This window comes from Elgaria multicarinata, chromosome 20, assembly GCF_023053635.1.
Source record: "Elgaria multicarinata webbii isolate HBS135686 ecotype San Diego chromosome 20, rElgMul1.1.pri, whole genome shotgun sequence".
Classification (NCBI taxonomy): domain Eukaryota; kingdom Metazoa; phylum Chordata; class Lepidosauria; order Squamata; family Anguidae; genus Elgaria; species Elgaria multicarinata.
The window spans coordinates 6958245-6975941 of NC_086190.1; the positions used below are offsets into that span (position 1 = coordinate 6958245).

The 17697-nt window shown below is 44.0% G+C and overlaps 1 protein-coding gene and 1 pseudogene across 1 annotated transcript; one reads left to right on the forward strand and one right to left on the reverse strand.

Annotated features, from left to right (window-relative positions):
• The window catches only part of LOC134411578 (arylacetamide deacetylase-like 3), a 77782-nt pseudogene that overhangs the window by 47085 nt on the left and 13000 nt on the right, over positions 1-17697 (forward strand).
• LOC134411397 (arylacetamide deacetylase-like 4) lies at positions 1513-14049 on the reverse strand. The gene is made up of 4 exons (XM_063145165.1): positions 13751-14049; positions 9791-10007; positions 6627-6690; positions 1513-2439 (listed from the first exon to the last, which is right to left on the reverse strand). The coding sequence occupies exons 1-4, from the start codon at positions 13925-13927 to the stop codon at positions 1659-1661; spliced, it is 1239 nt and encodes a 412-aa protein (XP_063001235.1). The 5' UTR covers positions 13928-14049; the 3' UTR covers positions 1513-1658.

The window sequence follows — 17697 nt, forward strand, 5'->3', positions numbered from 1 at the left end:
ATCTGCTGGGACTGACCTCCCCAGAGATCTATGGCTTACCTGTGCAAGGTACCAGCTCCTTTGTGCCTGCCAGCCAATGCCCGCCTGTGCCCACCTCTCTGCCTGCCTGTCTGTGCCTGCTTCCCCATAGATCTATGGCTTAGTCGTACATCATGTGCCTGCCTCTCTGCCCTCCTGGTGACTAGGAGAGGTACTAGAAGATGGGCTTTGTGGGTCAACCCCACCAGCCTCTGTCATGCTTGCTCCCAGTGCTACAGGGACATAGCTGCCTGCTGCCTCTCCTCCTCTGTGCCTGCCTCACAGGGACGGTTTGTGCATGTCTTGCTTGACTCAGGGGATTAGTCCTTCCTGTGCTCACCCTGTTTAGACTTCTTGAAGTTCCAAGTAAATTTTTGAAGTGTGGAAGGTTTATCTTTAAATACTCCCCAATTCATGGCATGTTGGGATTTCCTTTGAAATGGCCATGAATAAGGAAAGCCCACTTAGCTATCTGCAGCTTTAAAAATCCCCAAGATATTTGGATTTCTGAAAATGGGGTGGGGGATTTTCAAATATTCCCCCAAAAATCACTGGATGCTCAGATTTCCTTCAAACTGGGCATGAATATGGATACATTGATGGTGCTATATAAATAAATAATAATAATAATAATGGATACACGGATAAGCTCTCATGGTGGCAATTTTGAGGTTTCTAACATGAAAACTGATGGAGATCTAGAAAAGGATTGTTAGGAGTTGAGGGTTAAACGTTTAAAAATCACTAAAAATCAGGGCATGCTCAGATTGGCTTGAAACTTGGCAAGAATGTGGATCTAGATGGCATCTCTGAGGGTGCCCACCTTCAAGTCTGTATCTGTAAAAAATATCAGAGTAAATCCCATTTCTGAAAATGGGGTGGGGATTTTCAAATATCCCCCCAAAATCACTGGAGCCTTGGATTTCCTTCCAACTGGGCATGAATGTGGATACATGGATAAGCTCTCATGGTGGTGATTTTGAGGTTTCTAACATTTACAGTGACTGAGATATTAAAAGGGGTGTGAATTGGAATTGGGGGTGATGCTTAAAACGGAAAAAAACCCACCAAAAATCAGGGCATGCTCAGATTTGCTTGAAACTTACCATGAATATGGATCTAGGTGGTATCTGTGAGGGTGCCCATTTGCAAGTTTGTATCTGTAAAACTGTCAGAGTAAATCACATTTCTGAAAATGGGGTGGGGGATTTTCAAATATTCCCCCAAAATCACTGGATACTCGGATTTGCTTGATGCTTGGCATGAATGTGGATACATAGATAAGCTCTCATGGTGCCAATTTTGAAGTTTCTAACATTAATAGAAAAAAAGTTATGCACATTTGGATTTCAATGCTCCAATCCAGATCCAGAGCTCTGCAGTGAAGTGAAGTGGACCATAGGCGGACCGACGTGGGGTGGAGCGGACCCAATCCGGAAGTTGTGGATTGGGATCCGGAGCGGATCGGGGGGTCAATGCATAGCCCTAATTAATACAACCCTATGTCCCCTTGCCTATCACCCTACTAATAGCTTTTGCAAAAGAGAAGGAGAAGGAAACTTCTATATTACTGGGAAATAGAAGAATGTCCCCTCTCAATTCTAGGGGATACATTAATTCATATACTAATTACTACAGGTCTATAGACTGTTGATGTAATTGGCTACACTGTCTACTCCCCTTTGGGCAAATGTAAAATTTAGAAACCAACGATTGAAATGGAGAAGCACACCATAAAACCCATCCTTGAGGTGGCACCAGGAGACACGGACACCATTGTCCTCCAACCGTTTCCTGTACAAAAGGCCATCATCTCTCAGCACATCAAATTCACAGGTCAAAATGAAAGTGTCAGGCTGCTGTTGTAAGACGGCATCTTCAGCTAAAAGTGGGGACAAGGTAGTTTCTGCTACAGCTTTCATTAAGCACTGGATATTGTCAAAAGGGTTAGTTGGTGGCTGTAACTCTGTATATTTGCCTCTCTGTTTCACTTTCATGGGAATATTGTCTGAATTTAACCATTTGTGGTACTTCTTCTTCCTGTCCTCAGGGATGTGAGTTTCCTCAATGGCAAAGTCCACCACTGTCTTGTTCTTTGTGATGTACCGTAACAGATAATTTACAAGAAATTCCTGGGACACAATAGGGACAAATCGGTTTTGCTGATAAGAAAGCAAATTGAAATCCAGAGCCTGGAGGAAAGGGCCAACCAAAATCTGAGCGCGAAGTTTGGGAAGGTCTTTTCTCTTCACCAGCTCTTGGCTCACAAATGCAGCAAGTGTTCCTCCCAGGTTATCCCCGATAATAACAATATCAGTGGGATTGACCCCATAGTGCTCTGCATTTTTCATAAAGAATTCGGTGGCAGTGAAGCACTCACAGAACTGCATGGGGTATCGGTACTCAGGAGCAAGATGTTGCCTATAAAACAAAAACAATACTATTACAGTTGCATCTCACTTCAGTGGAAGAAAACCACAGTCATGTGGATTTTGCATGTAATTCTACTTAAGGAGCTTGTAGTACATCACCAGAGGTCTTTGCACTCCCAAGGCTAATGTTGTCACTCTTATTAGGTTGTAGGATCCACTGCCTTGGGCACTGGCCACTGTATCTTTCCCTGGATTGCTGTGGAGTGGAGTTCATAGACTCATAGAATCATAGAATAGCAGAGTTGGAAGGGGCCTACAAGGCTATCGAGTCCAACTCCCTGCTCAATGCAGGAATCCACCCTAAAGCATCCCTGACAGATGCTTGTCCAGCTGCCTCTTGAAGGCCTCTAGTGTGGGAGAGCCCACAACCTCCCTAGGTAACTGATTCCATTGTCGTACTGCTCTAACAGTCAGGAAGTTTTTCCTGATGTCCAGCTGGAGTCTGGCTTCCTTTAACTTGAGCCCATTATTCCGTGTCCAAGTTCATCCCCTTGCAACAGCCAAGCAACCCTGGAACAGACAAAGCCATGACTACTTGCCATGACTAAATACCCCTTCTGCTTCCAGGTTGAGGAAAGGAGAAGAAGGGAAAGTCCCACCTTCTGTCTCGGCTGCCTTCTCCAAAAACAAAAAGGGGCAGCAAAAAGCTCCCAGAAAGTATCTTCAAACTGAGGGATGGGCATTACAAATACAAATGCAGTTCAGTGTAAGCAAGTGTAAAGTGAAACACTTTGGAGCAACTCTCCACCACAACCATGCTTCACACATACTTGGCTCAGCAATACTACAAGTGAGGAGGATCTTGGAATTGTTGTAGATCACCAGCTGAATAGGAGCCAACAGTGTGATGTGGCTGCAAAAAAAGCAAATGCTATTTTGGACTGCATTAATAGAAGTATGGCTTCCAAAGCACGCGAGGTACTGGTTCCCCTCTATTCAGCACTAGTTATGGCTCATCTTGAGTATTGCATCCAGTTCTGGCCACCAACCTTCAAGAAGGATGCAGATAAGCTAAGGGGGTTCAGAGGAGGGCAATGAGGATGATCAGGGGTCTGGAAACAATCCCTATGAAGAGAGACTGAAAGAACTTGGCATGTTTAGCCTTGAAAAGAGAAGCCTGAGGGGAGACATGATAGCAGTCTTCAAATACAGGCTGTCACCCAGAGAAGGGCCAGGATCTCTTATCAATCATCCCAGAGTGCAGGACACAGAATAATGGGCTCAAGTTACAGGAAGCCAGATTCCAGCCGGCCATCAGAAAAAACTTCCTGCCTGTGAGAGCGGTACGGCAATGGATCCCATTATCTATGGAGGTTGTGGGCTCTCCCACACTAAAGGAATTCAAGAGGCAGTTGTCAGGTGTCCTTTAAGGTGGATTCCTGCATTGAGCAGTGGGTTGGCCTCGATGGCCTTCTAGGCCCCTTCCAACCCTACTAGTCTATGATTCTGTCATTCTAGGGATGGGGTCTGAGCTGGCTGTGAGTGACTGTCTAGGAAAGGTTTGTGGTGGATAGCTTGGTGAAAATGCTGACCTAGCCACTGTGGAAAGGGCAGATTCCATGTCTATGTCATAATGCCTTTATATGAATCTATGGTATGACCACATTAGGAGCACTGTGGACATTTCTGGTCACCACATCTGAAAAAGGATACCGTAGTGCTGGCGAAGGTGCAGAAACGGATGGCCAAAATGATTGGTAGGTTACAAGACCTGTTTATCTTAGAGAAGTGGCAAGGGAGGGAAGACACACTAAAGACATATACTATTATGCTTGGTGTGGAGAAAGTGGACAGGGAGGGAAGGTTCTGTCATAATACTATACTACACCCTTTCGGTCATTCAATGATGTTGAAAGGTGAGCATTTCAGAACATATATAGAAAGGATGTATTCATGTACACAGAGCATGTTCAATATGTGGAATTCACTACCACAAAACAAAGTGGCCTATCCAGTGAAATTTTAGAATGTTTTAAAGATGTTTTAATGTTTTAAAGATGTTTTAATCATGTATGGTATGTTTTTAATCAGTTTTTAATGTGTATTTTATATCATGTTTTTATATTGTTTGGTTTTATACTCTGAATGGTTTTAGTTTTTGTGAACCACCCAGGGAGCTTCGGCTGTTGGGCAGTATAAAAATGCAAATAATAATAATAATAATAATAATAATAATAATAATAATAATAATAATAATGTGAGGGCTGCTATCTTTAAAAGGGTATTAATTCATGGAGGATAAAGCTATCAATGGTTTCTAGATCAATGGGCTATAGATCAATTCTAGCATCAGAGAGTACCACTTGCTGTGGAACATGACCAGGAAGGTGCTATGACAAGTCCCACGTGTGGGCTTCACATAGGCATCTGGCTGGCCATTGTTGGAAGAGAATGTTGGAGTAGACCAACTTTTGGTCTGATCCAGCTCAGCTCTTCTTATGTTCACCACTGGGCTGAATACACACCTATTCCTCTTAGACTGCAGTAGCCAAGGCAGTAGAACCTGCAGCAGCACTGGAAGCCCAGTTAGATCCAAAGCTGGTCTCGTAGGGCAAGGAAGCTCCCATGCCCTTGCTGAGCACAGATTTGTTCTTTAATGACCCCAGAGAACAGGACTAGATCAGATGGGTGAAACAAGAGGGTAGATTGCTGTTGAACATTTTGATGAACTTATTGATGGTAAAAAAAAAAAGCTGCTCAACTATGAAGCCTATTACCTGGAGTGGTAGTGGGTTCCTCCTCATTGGAGGTCTTCAGGCAGGGTCAAAGCATACATCTGCTGGGGATGCTCTATCTCTGGATTTCCTGTATTGAGCAGAGGATTGGACTAGAAGGCCTCCAAGTTCTTCTCCAACTCAATGATTCCAGGATTGCAGTTTCTGACTTCCCCAATCACCCACTCCCAATAGTAAGCTGTCTTGCAGTGGCAGAAGTAGTCACCAGTTAATGTGGCTGGGAAGGAATTTTACCTGCATGGCAATTGGCCAAGACTGTGCAGGGTCTTTGCCTTCCCCATTGCAAGATTAATTCCATTGTAAGTAAGTTGATCTGGACTATCAGTTAATTCTTTCTGGGTGCTTCATTTTATAATATTTGTCACTACATAGGTGTGATAGGCATTTGGGCTGGATCCATTGGTGAGGGGGAGCAGGATTGTTCTCCCTGCTCCCCTATGGTGAGGATTTCCATAAGGGATCTCAGGGATATGGCACCCAGACCAGACCACCATGGGGGTTGCGAGCAACCCTCATCCAGGGTGGTAGAAAGAGGTTCACCTTAGCAGTCCATGCCATAGTGTGCTACCAAGACTTATTCAACTGAGTCAATCAAGTCATGGCCAATTTATTACACACAAAGCTAAGCCTGTGTGTCTAATTTGTTCTCTTCCCTTCACCAACTGGACCTAATTAAGTGCGGACCACACAAAGCAATCTTGTTCAAAGAAGCAGCCAGATAGGTTGTATGCTCTTCCATATAATGTTCCATATCTCTTTCTTCCATATACTGATAAGCAATGGAGAGTAAACATTCTGTAGAAAGGCCACATGGAAGAACCAGTCAGGAAGAACCAAGATGCAGTTTGATATTGTATATGTGCAAAAAAAAATATATTTTTTTAAATCCCCACCTGTATATACAGAATGAGATCTTGAGAACACTTGTAGAAGGTTACCAAGATGAATTTGTCACTATCCAAGGAAATAATAAATTTATTTGAATAATTTCTCCCATCCCTACTAACACAATCTATAAACTTGGATTAATGGAGTGCAAGCTGCAGGGTGTGTGTGTGTGTGTGTGTGTGTGTGTGTGTGTGTGTGTGTGTTTGTGTGAAATCTCAGAACTTTCCAAGTGGAGGTAGCCTTACCATTAAAGACAAGGTGGGTGAGGGTTTTCTCTTGTCATTTTCACAAACCAAAACAGGGAAACTCTGTCAGAAAAGGGTGGGGAAGGAAGCCATTTCCACCACATCTTTAAAGGAAAACTCATTTCACCCTAAAATGTTTTAAATTTCCCCATCTACCCCCAAATTCACCAATATTCCCACCACCACCTTGGCAGGGGAACCAATGATCCCACAAAAGTGTGTGTGTGGGGGGGGCAGATTTTGGCTCAGTCTCCAGTAGAGTGGCAAATTTAAAAATTCCCAATGAGGGCAATGCTGGGGACACTTACCCAACAGAAACAACCACAACGTCACTTTTCCAAGCTAAGTAAGAGCACATATTTTCATAGGCATCTGTAAGACAAATCATTCTCCTTTTACTGCTATTCACATTCTAAGGACTTGTGAGGACAAAGGGGAAATCATGGAGAAACTCTTACACTGCTCCAAGGGATCTCCACATAGGATGAGAAATGTATGCTCCTACAGGGTCATCTCCTATAACACCTATGGGGCAGACAGGGCCTCTCCATGACGATTGAATTTGACCAGTACAGAAGGGAGAAAGCAAAGCTGGCAAATTCCTCCATCCCTATAATGGTTGGTTAACACAAGTAAAGGAGGGGGGTGCATGTCTCTCACAGAGTAATTTAAATGATAGAAAATTCATATAAACTTGCGATCTGTAATTATTCCCATTTGGCTATGAGTGGTTTCTAATGTTCAGAATCCCATTTTATTGCCTCCAAAGTGGAAAGGCTCTTCTTCCAGCTGGTTTTGGGGGGTAGAGCAGTGAAAGTCAAATTACTTTTGGGGCAAAGGGACATATTTAAAGATGGGTAAGAATTCCATTTGACTTCATTTTCAAAAAGCATTTACATAATTCTTCACATTTGGAACAGAAAGAACTAGAGATTTAAAAACTGTGATTGGGGAAGGAAGTGAAAACGGAAGGTTTGTCCACCCAGATCAAGGGCAGAGTTCTTAAAAATCTGGGTTTGATCCCTGTGTATTTGCCCAGGCTGGTGGTTTTATTATTTTATAAACTACTTTAGGATGTTTCAAACACGAAGTGGTTAAAAAAAATCCAAATAAAGAAATAGGTGCTCAGATCAAATTAGATCTTTATTCAATTTTTTAAAAAAATTGTATACTTTTTAATGTTTACCATTTTTAACTGTTGTAAACCGCCCAGAGAGCTTCATCTGTGGGGTGATATATAAATGTAATAAATACATTTTTAAAAAAATAAATCTTGCCCACATCTGTTGGACCTTCCCAATGTATTAACAGTGTCAGAGATCCTGAGGACAGAGTGCCCTGAAAGGTGGGTTTAAAACTTTCAGTCAAATCAATAAATCAAGAATTAAACCAAGATGGACCTATTATCTCTGCTAAGACATGTATTAGAAACAAAAATTTCCTCTATTTTGCTTTCTTAACTGGGTTTTGTTAATAAACCTTGAGAAAATAAATAAATTCTAATGCCAGGGTCAGGTCCTAAGTAATCTTCTCTCAGATCATATTAATGCCTTGGGCCTTCTCAGCCAACCCATCCCATGCCAATTGAAGCAAAAACAATGGAACTTTAAAGACTAAGGCTAGATCTACACCAAGCAGGATACGGCACTTTGAAAACAGTTTGAAAACTGTCTATGGAGTGTGTCCTTGGCCCCAACAGTTGTCATTACTGTTATGGGGGGGATCCGCACGTCGCTCCCAGAGCACTTCTATGAGACCCCAGTGCACCCCAAAAACGATAGTCTGACTTCCCTGTAAAAGAAACGAGGAAGAGCCGTCCATGCCGCCGCCGCCGCCGACGACAATGAGGAGAGCTCTCCGCCGGCGAGGAGAACTCGGCAAAAGAAGGCGGGGTGAAGAGTGGAAGAAGCTCTCTACCCCGCCTTCTTTTGCCGAGCTCTCCTCGCCGGCGGAGAGCTCTCCTCGTCATTGGCGGCGGCGGCATGGACGGCTCTTCCTCGTTTCTTTTACAGGGAAGTCAGACTATCGTTTTCGGGGTGCACTGGGGTCGCATAGAAGCGCTCTGGGAGCGACGTGCGGATCCCCTCATGAACTGTTTTAACGCAGTAGTGTAGATCCTGCCTAATAAATTCATTCTGGCACAAATTGACCTTGGGGAAGCTGGGGGTGGCGACAGCCGACAGAAAGCTCTGCCGTGGACTGGTCCATGAAGTCACGAAGAGTCGGAAACGACTGAACGAATAAACAACAAAAATAGCCCAATTCCTCAGAAGAAGCAAGTAGATACCCAGATACTTATTAACTATATAAATAACAAGATGCTAAGGGCAAGTAGGTGCCCATTAAACCTAGCTTATTTAGGGTGTCTTTACATTAAGGGGAAATTGTGTTGCTTTTACCCCGGGGCATTTGTGCACAATTCTTAAAGGTTTAATTACATGGGCAGAAAGGGGCATCCGCATGTTTTGAATTAAATACTTCCCCTCCATTCAGTTCCATTGAGACATCACCATCTATTGGTGGAAGAGCCTGCTTTCCCCCCCCCCCCAGATGTTCACACTTTAAAAGTGAGTCTTTTCATGGCAGATTTCCAGCGGATGCTGGAGGAGGCATCTTGGACTTTGACGCCATCATGTGAAAGACCAGCAAACTTTTATAAGTGGCCAATCCTGAGCGTGTAATAAATCACTCATTTAAAGGAACCTTTAGTGACTTCCTGGGATGCCAGGAAAAAGAGAGATTCCTCAAGAGATCCGCTGCGCGTGACTGAATCTTTACTTTACTTCTCTAGACCAAACCAGCTGAGCAGTAGAATGTTAACTTTTCTCGAAATAGTTTCACATGTTCCACCCCAGCTGTTTGGGCGGGATGGCAATATTGCAGTATTTTGCTGATGTATCAATGAGGGGTGTGTGTGTGTGTGTGTACGCAGATGGAGTTTTTCTCACAATGGTCTGCTGAGCCTCACAGTGAATGGGGCTTTGATGAAACTGCTGTGTGGCTTAAACTGGTGTCTTTTGGATGGACCTGGGGATGAGGCCATAACTCAGTGTGATGGAGCACATGTTTGGCATGCAGAAGGTCCCTGGTTCAATCCCCAGCCTTTCCAGGTAGGTCAAGGAAAGAATCCTGGCTGAAACCCCCGAGAGCCCTGGATGCCAGTCAGTGTCGACAATACTGGTCTAGATGGACCACTGCTTTGACCCAGTATAAGGCAGCTTCCTATGTTTTGTGGAAACCTGCACCCCAAGGGTTAGGTGCAGACCTCAGCCTAGTTTTAAAGCCCTCCCACCTCACAAAGGCCACCCACATTGGCTTTGGCCACTTTTGGTTACGACTATGCTCACTGTTGGGATCTGGTCCCTGACAGACTAGCCCCAAGGGAATGTGCCCTCACCCCCCCCCCAAAAAAAAATCCCAGCCCTGATATATTCCATGATCTTCACTTCGAAAATGGCCATGCTCCTCTTACCAATGCTCCCAATTACACCAGTTCCTCCATGGAAGAATAGGATTCCCTTCCTTTTCTCAGGAGAGGATATTTTGGGATGGTAGATCCTCACTGGTACATCTTCAAAGTATGTATTCTTGATGGAGAGCTTTTCATCTTTCTTTGAAGGTAGTCCATCTGTGATGATCCTTATAAAGGCAAATTCACTACAAATACCAATTTTCCATAAAATGTGACCCTGTTTGGGTTGGTGGAAGAAGCAAAGTCAAAAATCACTTCCTGGAGTTAGGCAAAACATGCAATGTAAGGATGATGTTCTAAATTGGCGGTTCCCAATCATGGGTCCCCAGATGTTGTTTGACTACAGCTTCTATCATCCCTGACCATTGGCCATATTCTCTATCCTCTAACTGAGAGCTTGTCTACACGGTTTGTTTACACCTTCCTAAATGCACATATTCGCGTTTCAGGACACATGACGCAGCTGTCCATTCACCATAGCGCTGGGTTTTTAATGCAATAACGCGCATATTTACATTTGCAATTTACTGCAACTTTTGGATCAGGTCCGAGTTTGCACCGAGTTATGATTATGTTTCATTGGGGGAGTTAAATCGCATTTTGACATGTGGGCATAACTTTAAGGTTTTACAGCTTTCAACCTTCTAAGGAACAAGTTCATTCTATCCTGTTTACCATACCATTGTGGTAAATGTTGGCATGAAAAGTCATACGCAAGTTTGTATGCATTTCTCACAATGTAAATGCACTTGAGATGCATTTCTCCTGATGCATGTGCACAAAGAATCCATACAATAGGAGGAATGCATACAAAATACCTATATCCAATGAAATCCATATGTTTTGGGGTGCGTTTCTCATAATATATGCATTTTGGGGCACAATTTCCCCTAACGTACACATTTTTGTAGGATTTTTTTTAAAGCAGAGTACTGCATTGTAAAATTCAGACACATGTGAAAACCAAAGGAAAGTGTGCTCTTGATTAAAGGGAAAATAGTAACGTTAAATGTGGGTTGTGTGTGAGGAAACAGCAGTTCATTTTTTATTTATTGCATTTATATCCCAACTTTTTTCCTCCAAGGAACCCAAGGTGATATACACAATCCTCCTCCTCTTCATTTATCCTCATAACAACCACCCTGTGAGGTAGGTTGGACTGAGAGTCTGTGATTGGTCCAAAGTCACCCAGTGAGCTTCCATGGCTGAGTGGATACTAGAACCCAGATCTCCTGACTCCCAGTCCAACACTCTAACCACTAGACCAGTGGTATTCATCAGATCCAGACCTGAGAACCACCTCAGACTTCGAACATGCAACATGGGACCCACTTTTACAATTTCACAATAGCCCAACATGGCAGCAACAGCTTTGCTACAACCCATCTGGACTGATCTTGTGACCCACTTTTGGGTCAAGACCCAACAGTTGAAGACCACAGTGGGATGGAGCTATGAAACAGCAATTTGTAGTTTGGAGAGGGAAGCAGCTATGAATTAGCTGAAGGTTGGAAGCACCTTCTGGGTATAGGGCTCCTCTATGAGGATCTGATGTGGGGTAGCAGATCTGCTGCTTTCTATAGGGTGTCTCCTTGCTTCTACTTATGATCTATTTCTATAGTTGTATATAGAGCAAACATTACAAAATTCCCATATGACTCCAGTACACCCTCATTCAAAGGAAGCCAACCCCCTCATCTTACACCAGCTTCTGAAGACCTGCTTGTACCTGAAGGCATTGGGAGTTCTTCACTTGAATCTGATGCTGCTGAGACAGGAGTAAGGAACCAATTTTACCCCAAAGGCCACTTTGGCATCCTAGAAGAATTTTAGGAGCTGCATGCCAACAGTGAATGGATGAACAACCTGAAGTGGATGGGACATCACCCACTCTACGTCATACATCGAACCTGTGGATAAGGAGGCATTTTTCTCCCTCTCATAATACTAGAACCCAATGGGGTCATTATCCCATGAAGCTGACTGGTGGGAGATCCAAGAGAGATAAAAAGAAGTATTTCTTCACAGAGCACATAGTTAAATTGTGTAATTCACTATCACAAGATGTAGTAATGGCCACCAATTTGGATGGCTTTAAAAGGGTGTTGGTTAAATTCCTGGAAGAGAAGGCTATCCGTGGCTACTGGCCTTGATGGTTATGTGCTACCTCCAGTATCCAAAGCTCTAAGCCTTTATGCACCAGTTGCTGGGGAACATGGATGGGAGGGTGCTGTTGCACCATGTCCTGCATTGTTGGTCCCTGGTTGACAGCTGGTTGGCCACTGTGTGATCAAAGTGCTGAACTAGATGGACCCTTGGTCTGATCCAGTGTGGCTCTTCTTATGTTCTCATTCATACACGAACACATACCATTCTCTCTCACACACACACACACACACACACCCATTTAAACACATGCAACACAAGCCACTACGTGCACAGAAAATGGATCTGCCCATTTCTCCATGCACAGAGAAGAGAGCAATGCATATCGTAGGTATTCTTAGCATACTTAGGAGCTTTTATTTAAAACAGAAAGCTGGGGATGGACCAGTTTTAAAGTGAGCACGTCCATCTTAAGCAAAAGGAAATGTTCTCAGCTGGGCTTCACCCTCAAAGCCACCAGTTTTCAGTAGGCTCTGACCCCTCCCCCAGTCTTTTATTTTTGGTTGTTTTGTTTTTAATGAAAGCTATGTAAAAATATTCTGATGATGGGGGTGGGGTTCAAAGTGGATTCCGGCACTCCTAGGTTCTTTCCCAAAACAGACTGATATTCATTTGGGGGATGAAAGGGTCAGAATTTGGGGGTGATAACAAAACAAATTAATAGAATCAGTGGCTCCTGTTGAAAACAGAATGCAAGAATAGATGGATTTTATCTTGCAGAGCCCTTTCCATCTTGTCCCCCAGGGTTTCAATTAACCTGTTATTCCAGATCTTGGGGAGAAGGGTAGGCAAGAAAAGTATGTGGAAAGCACAAACAGGTTTTCCTGTTTATCACAGAACAAGTGCTGGCATGTTGCATCCATAGCAGGGATTATACTGCAATTGTGTGCATAATTCAGGCATAAAACCCATTGAGTAAGTGGGATAGGATTACAGCTTTACTTGTTTGTCCATATGCTTGTTAGGGTGAAACTACACATGATGTTAATTGCATGATGTTTTTGTTAGATGAAGCAGCTGCAGAGCAAGCCAGTGCAGCCTCTGGACCATGAGCCTGCTTCCTCCCACCTATGATTTCTCCTGGCCCGGTTCCTGTCCTCTACTCACGGGGAGGAGGGAAGATGCCGGGATGGGCAGCCACACCTCCTGCAGTCTCAGGACGATCCCAAGACCGCAGGAAGAACCAGATTTTCCCAGAGAGTGCTTATCGCTGGGGAAAAAACGTTCTCATCCCTCCTTCTTCCTGGGAGTCCCTGGGAGTCATTTGGACACATGACTCAGCTGTGACCAGCCCGGATTTTCAGGCTAGTGTAGAAATGGCCATAGACTATCTGGACCAGATCTACACCACGCAGGATACAATGCTTTGAAACCGTGTATGAAATGTGTCCTGGGCCCCAACAGTTATCAAGACCATTAGAAACCTTTATAAAGCAGTGGTGTAGATCCTTCCCAGGTGCAATTTAGAAAGCAAAAATAATGCCTCTTAATTGTGTAAAGTAATTGTTTGCATCAAATTTGACTTTTAGAGAACTGTCATTCCTACGCTCCATTTCTTCTCCTGTTTCAGGTACAACTTGTACAAATAAGGACTGTTCCACCACTGCCTATGACAACATACAGATGCAGAAAAGCTTAGTATAACTGTGTGTGCATTCACACATACACACTGAGGGGTTGCTTGGGTTATTTTCAGTGCACGCACGCACGCACACACACACACACACACACACAGCCTATTGTGATTCATCCCCCAAATTTGTCTAATAAAAGCAAATCTTAAGAATAACTCACCAGACCAAAAGCCATGGTCAGGAAGATGTGCAGGATTCTGATCTTTAGAGGCTGACAAATCCCAGGAGGCATTTTTGTCGTGGAGAACTGGTAATAGACTGCCCATGCTAGCAGCAGGCCAAGACCAGTAGCCAGTAGGCTTGCAGCCTTTGACAGGAGACCTAAGACGAACATCATCAAGGCTTCCCAGGTGATGAGTAAAGTGCAGGTTCACTCTCTCACAATGGAGATTCTACTATAGATGGATATATCAGAGATGGATGTTTCTCACTATGTAGGTGGAGGTGTTATTTAGAAATAGCTGCTTGGAGAAACTGCATCAGTCAACATTCCAATCTTTTGCTAATGAGTGCTTGGAACAACCTCAAGAAATCACACACACGCCCAGTGCACTCCTCCTTGCTGTCTATCTCAATTGCCAGGAAGGATGGGCCCAGGCTTAGTATCTGTGGGAGAAATTGTCTTACAGAGATTAAAGCTTCACGTCTTTTTGCAAGATGTTGTAGAGTTGCTCATGCTGCTGCTGAGTAGCAGACATCCATATCAGCCCATGGCAGCCATATTTCTCAGGAAAGTTATGCTGGTGTTCCAGGCATGTGCTGCCATGAACTCAGCTGGTTGAGTACAAGTCATGCAGCACCACACATTGAAAATCTATGCTTGGCTTGGCATGGAAACAGGTCCAAATATGACCATGTACTGAATCATGTTTTCAGGGGGTGCAATTCTTTGAATATGGGTGCCAGTTTGGACCCAAATTTTCTTCTGCTGATCTAAGACAACTTGGACTAGGAATGTCAAGAGTGTCCAACTGGGTCCAGAAATCCCAGCACAAGTGTAGACCCCTGCCTGAGTGCTCACAAGGCCTCAACGAGTGCTAAGCAGACACCTGTCCTGTTTTGGGGCCGGCAAGTGCCCTGGTCAAGGTTGTGGTAGTCCCAGGTGTAAACAAAGAGAGAACCCAGTCGAGTCCAAGGCCAGACATGAGAATCAGAATAACGGAGGAGGAGGAGGAAGATCAAAGGCAGTCCAGAGGTCAACTTACATAAGTCAGTTGTGCGAAGCATCAAAGCCAGTGAGGAAGTGTCCTGGAGGATGGTCCAGATGGGTTGTTGAGGAGTCAGCAAAGTCCGGAGAAGCAAGACAACAAGCTGAGGTTGACTGCAGCAGAGATCTAGCTCTGGCTGTGCTGATTTATTGCTGGTCGTTAATCAGCACAGCTGGCTAATTAGGACCGCATGTTGCTTTTAAGGCAAACCCCATGGTGGGGCCTTTTCTTGTGCCTCTGCTGGTTGTGTCTGAGCCTATGCTGTTCAGAGGGATGAATCATCTCCAGCTCTGCCTCCTGCATTTGGGGGAGTCCATGAACAGCACTGGAGGGTCCAGACTGCTGTTTTAATGGTTCTAGGAGAATGCTGTTGGCTGGGCCCCCAGCTCCCTGCCTGGCTCCAGCTGGGGGCCCCTGTGCTGGCTCACCTCTTCCTCTTCTGATGAATCCTCCTCCAGGTAAGACGTGACACCACCTGCCCACATACTGAAATCATGCGCTTCCCCTCCCTGAGGGGGGAAGTTTGAGAGCCTCCATAAATTGCATACTTCCCATATCAATGGCAGCCTTAAAGGCTCTATTTGCACTTTTCCCCTTGCATCAATGGGTCTTTTAAGCCTGCCATTGGCATGGGGGAGGGGGAGTGTACAAATTACGGAGCGCTTGCAGGGCCAAGCCAAGCCATCTTTCTCAACCAGTTCTCCAGTTCCAGTAGCACTGACCCTTTCCTCTAGAACCCTGGCCTTCTGGCTTTTCTAAACAACTGACCTCTAAACTATTAACTTTTTGCCTAAAACTTGACTACATTTAAGCCCTTAATGTAGGAGATCAAAAATAGATGGTTCTGTTCCTTCATGGTCAGCATCGGTTCTTTATCCTTTTTGTTGAAGCACCACAATTTAACAGACAAGGGAGTGTCAGCCTGGACATCTGTGATTCGGATTTGGGGTTGCTCCCAGACAAGCCATGATTGAGGAGCCTCTAGGATCAGCTGTCCTTTAAACCTTCCCCTAATGCATATTAGAGTCTGTTGGGAACATACAATGTCAGGATGCAGCCAATGCTATGTTCCCATTTCCCCTTATTCATACATTAGCTCTCCGTATAACTAACATGTGGATAGGACTTTTGGATATCCTGTCATAGATGCCACTTTTACAGACCAATCATATACATGACTACTCAGAACTGTGTTCCATTGAGTTCAGTGTGGCTGACTTCAAGAAAACTAGGTATATAAGTGCAACATTCATTTATTTTAAAAGCAGTGATGGTGAGGTGTGGGAGGGAGGCTACCTAAATCACACACAGACACACTTGCTGCTGGCCTGCTAGGAACAATGGGAGGGTATCCTTATGTTTTTTTCTTGTAGGCAAATGTCAGATAGGAGGAGCAATTTAAATCAGGAATATAATGCAGGAATCCCAAATCCCCCTCCCATCCTACAGGTAGAATTAATAGCCTCCAATAGCTTTATTTATAATGAATTCAAGGAGAATAATAATAAAATAATAATAAAATTTATTTCTTACCCGCCTCTCCATTTTGATTGAGGCAGGGAACAACAGTAAATATAAAATACATAAAACTGAATAAAGAACATCATGCACATTTTAAAAACATCCTAAAAACATTTTAAAAACATCCTAAAATTCCTCTGCTGGAAGAGATCAGTCTTGATAACTTTCTTGAATGCTAACAGACTGTCAAGTTGACAAGTCTTCTCTGGCAGGCCATTCCACAGTCTGGGAACAGCAGAAGAGAAGGTCCTCTGGGTAATACCCATCAGCCTAACTTTGACTGACTGAAGTAGATCTTTCCCAGAGGACCTGAGTGTGCGGGGCGGGTTGTATGGGAGAAGGTGATCTCGCTGGTAGCCTGGATCCAAACCATGTAGGACTTTAAAGGTGATAAACAACACTTTATACTTCGCCCAGAAATGAACTGGCAACCAGTGAAGAGATTTTAAAACTGAAGGGGGATCTGATCACAGATCTTCAAGGTCTCCTCTAGTTTGGTCCTGATATGATGTACATCAGTGGCAAAACCTATGGTGATTTGTGAGTTGTGGTTGAACTGAAGATACAAAAGTTGAGAGATTATTATTTTTTCAACCATAATGCCCACTCCTTTCAAACCACAACATGCCTTGGGCAAAGGGACGATCACATGTGTGGCAAGTGATGAAGGGCAGGAGCCCAATGGGATGCACACGTTATTGTTGAACCACAGGCAGCCTTCGCTTCAAATTTCCTGGCTTTATGAAGTTTGGATTGATAGACTTAGCTCCTGGTCTTTTAAACCAGCAGTTGGATGTTGAAAAGCAACATACTTGTTTTAGATTTGCCACTATCAGCACTCTATGCATGCTGTGTATGCCTGCTCCATCTATCCCTATTGTTCCCTGCAAGGCCCGGCTACGAAAGGTCAGAAAATTACCTATGAGGTTGGAGGATGGGATGTCATCAAGTTCAGCTGAGAGCAGTTGCTATAGAATGAGAGCCTGCAAGGAGTGGTGCAGCTGGGTTTCTGGCAGACCCATTAAGACATGCATGCACCTGAGCTATAAAATGGAGTGGGCCACATCATGTTTATTTCCCAAGATTTAGGCAAGAACCTGCCAAGCTAAGCACCTTTGCACCCCATTCATTTCAATCAAACAATACTAAGCCTGTGCATCTTCGGCACTGAAGTCATTTGCAAGGTATTTGCCCTCCTTTTTTTTTTGGTTTCCAAAATATGGTCACCCTAGATAACTATCTCTTATCAACGTTAACTATGTCTCCACCCTGAGACAGGCCTCACTTGATCATAGGGTGGTATGGAAGGAAGCAATCCTTCAGATATCTGGTGCCCAGGCTATTTAGGACTTCAAAGGTTATTATTACTAGGATGACC

What these genes read in the sequence shown, in the direction of transcription:
- LOC134411397 (XM_063145165.1), bottom strand. Translation starts at nt 13,927, where the DNA reads ATGATGTTCGTCTTAGGTCTCCTGTCAAAGGCTGCAAGCCTACTGGCT. An exon ending in TGGTGTAATTGGGAGCATTG is followed by an intron (nt 6,691 to 9,790) that starts GTAAGAGGAGCA and finishes TTTGTCTTACAG; the next exon opens with ATGCCTATGAAAATATGTGC. An exon ending in GTTGTGGTTGTTTCTGTTGG is followed by an intron (nt 2,440 to 6,626) that starts GTAAGTGTCCCC and finishes TTTGTTTTATAG; the next exon opens with GCAACATCTTGCTCCTGAGT.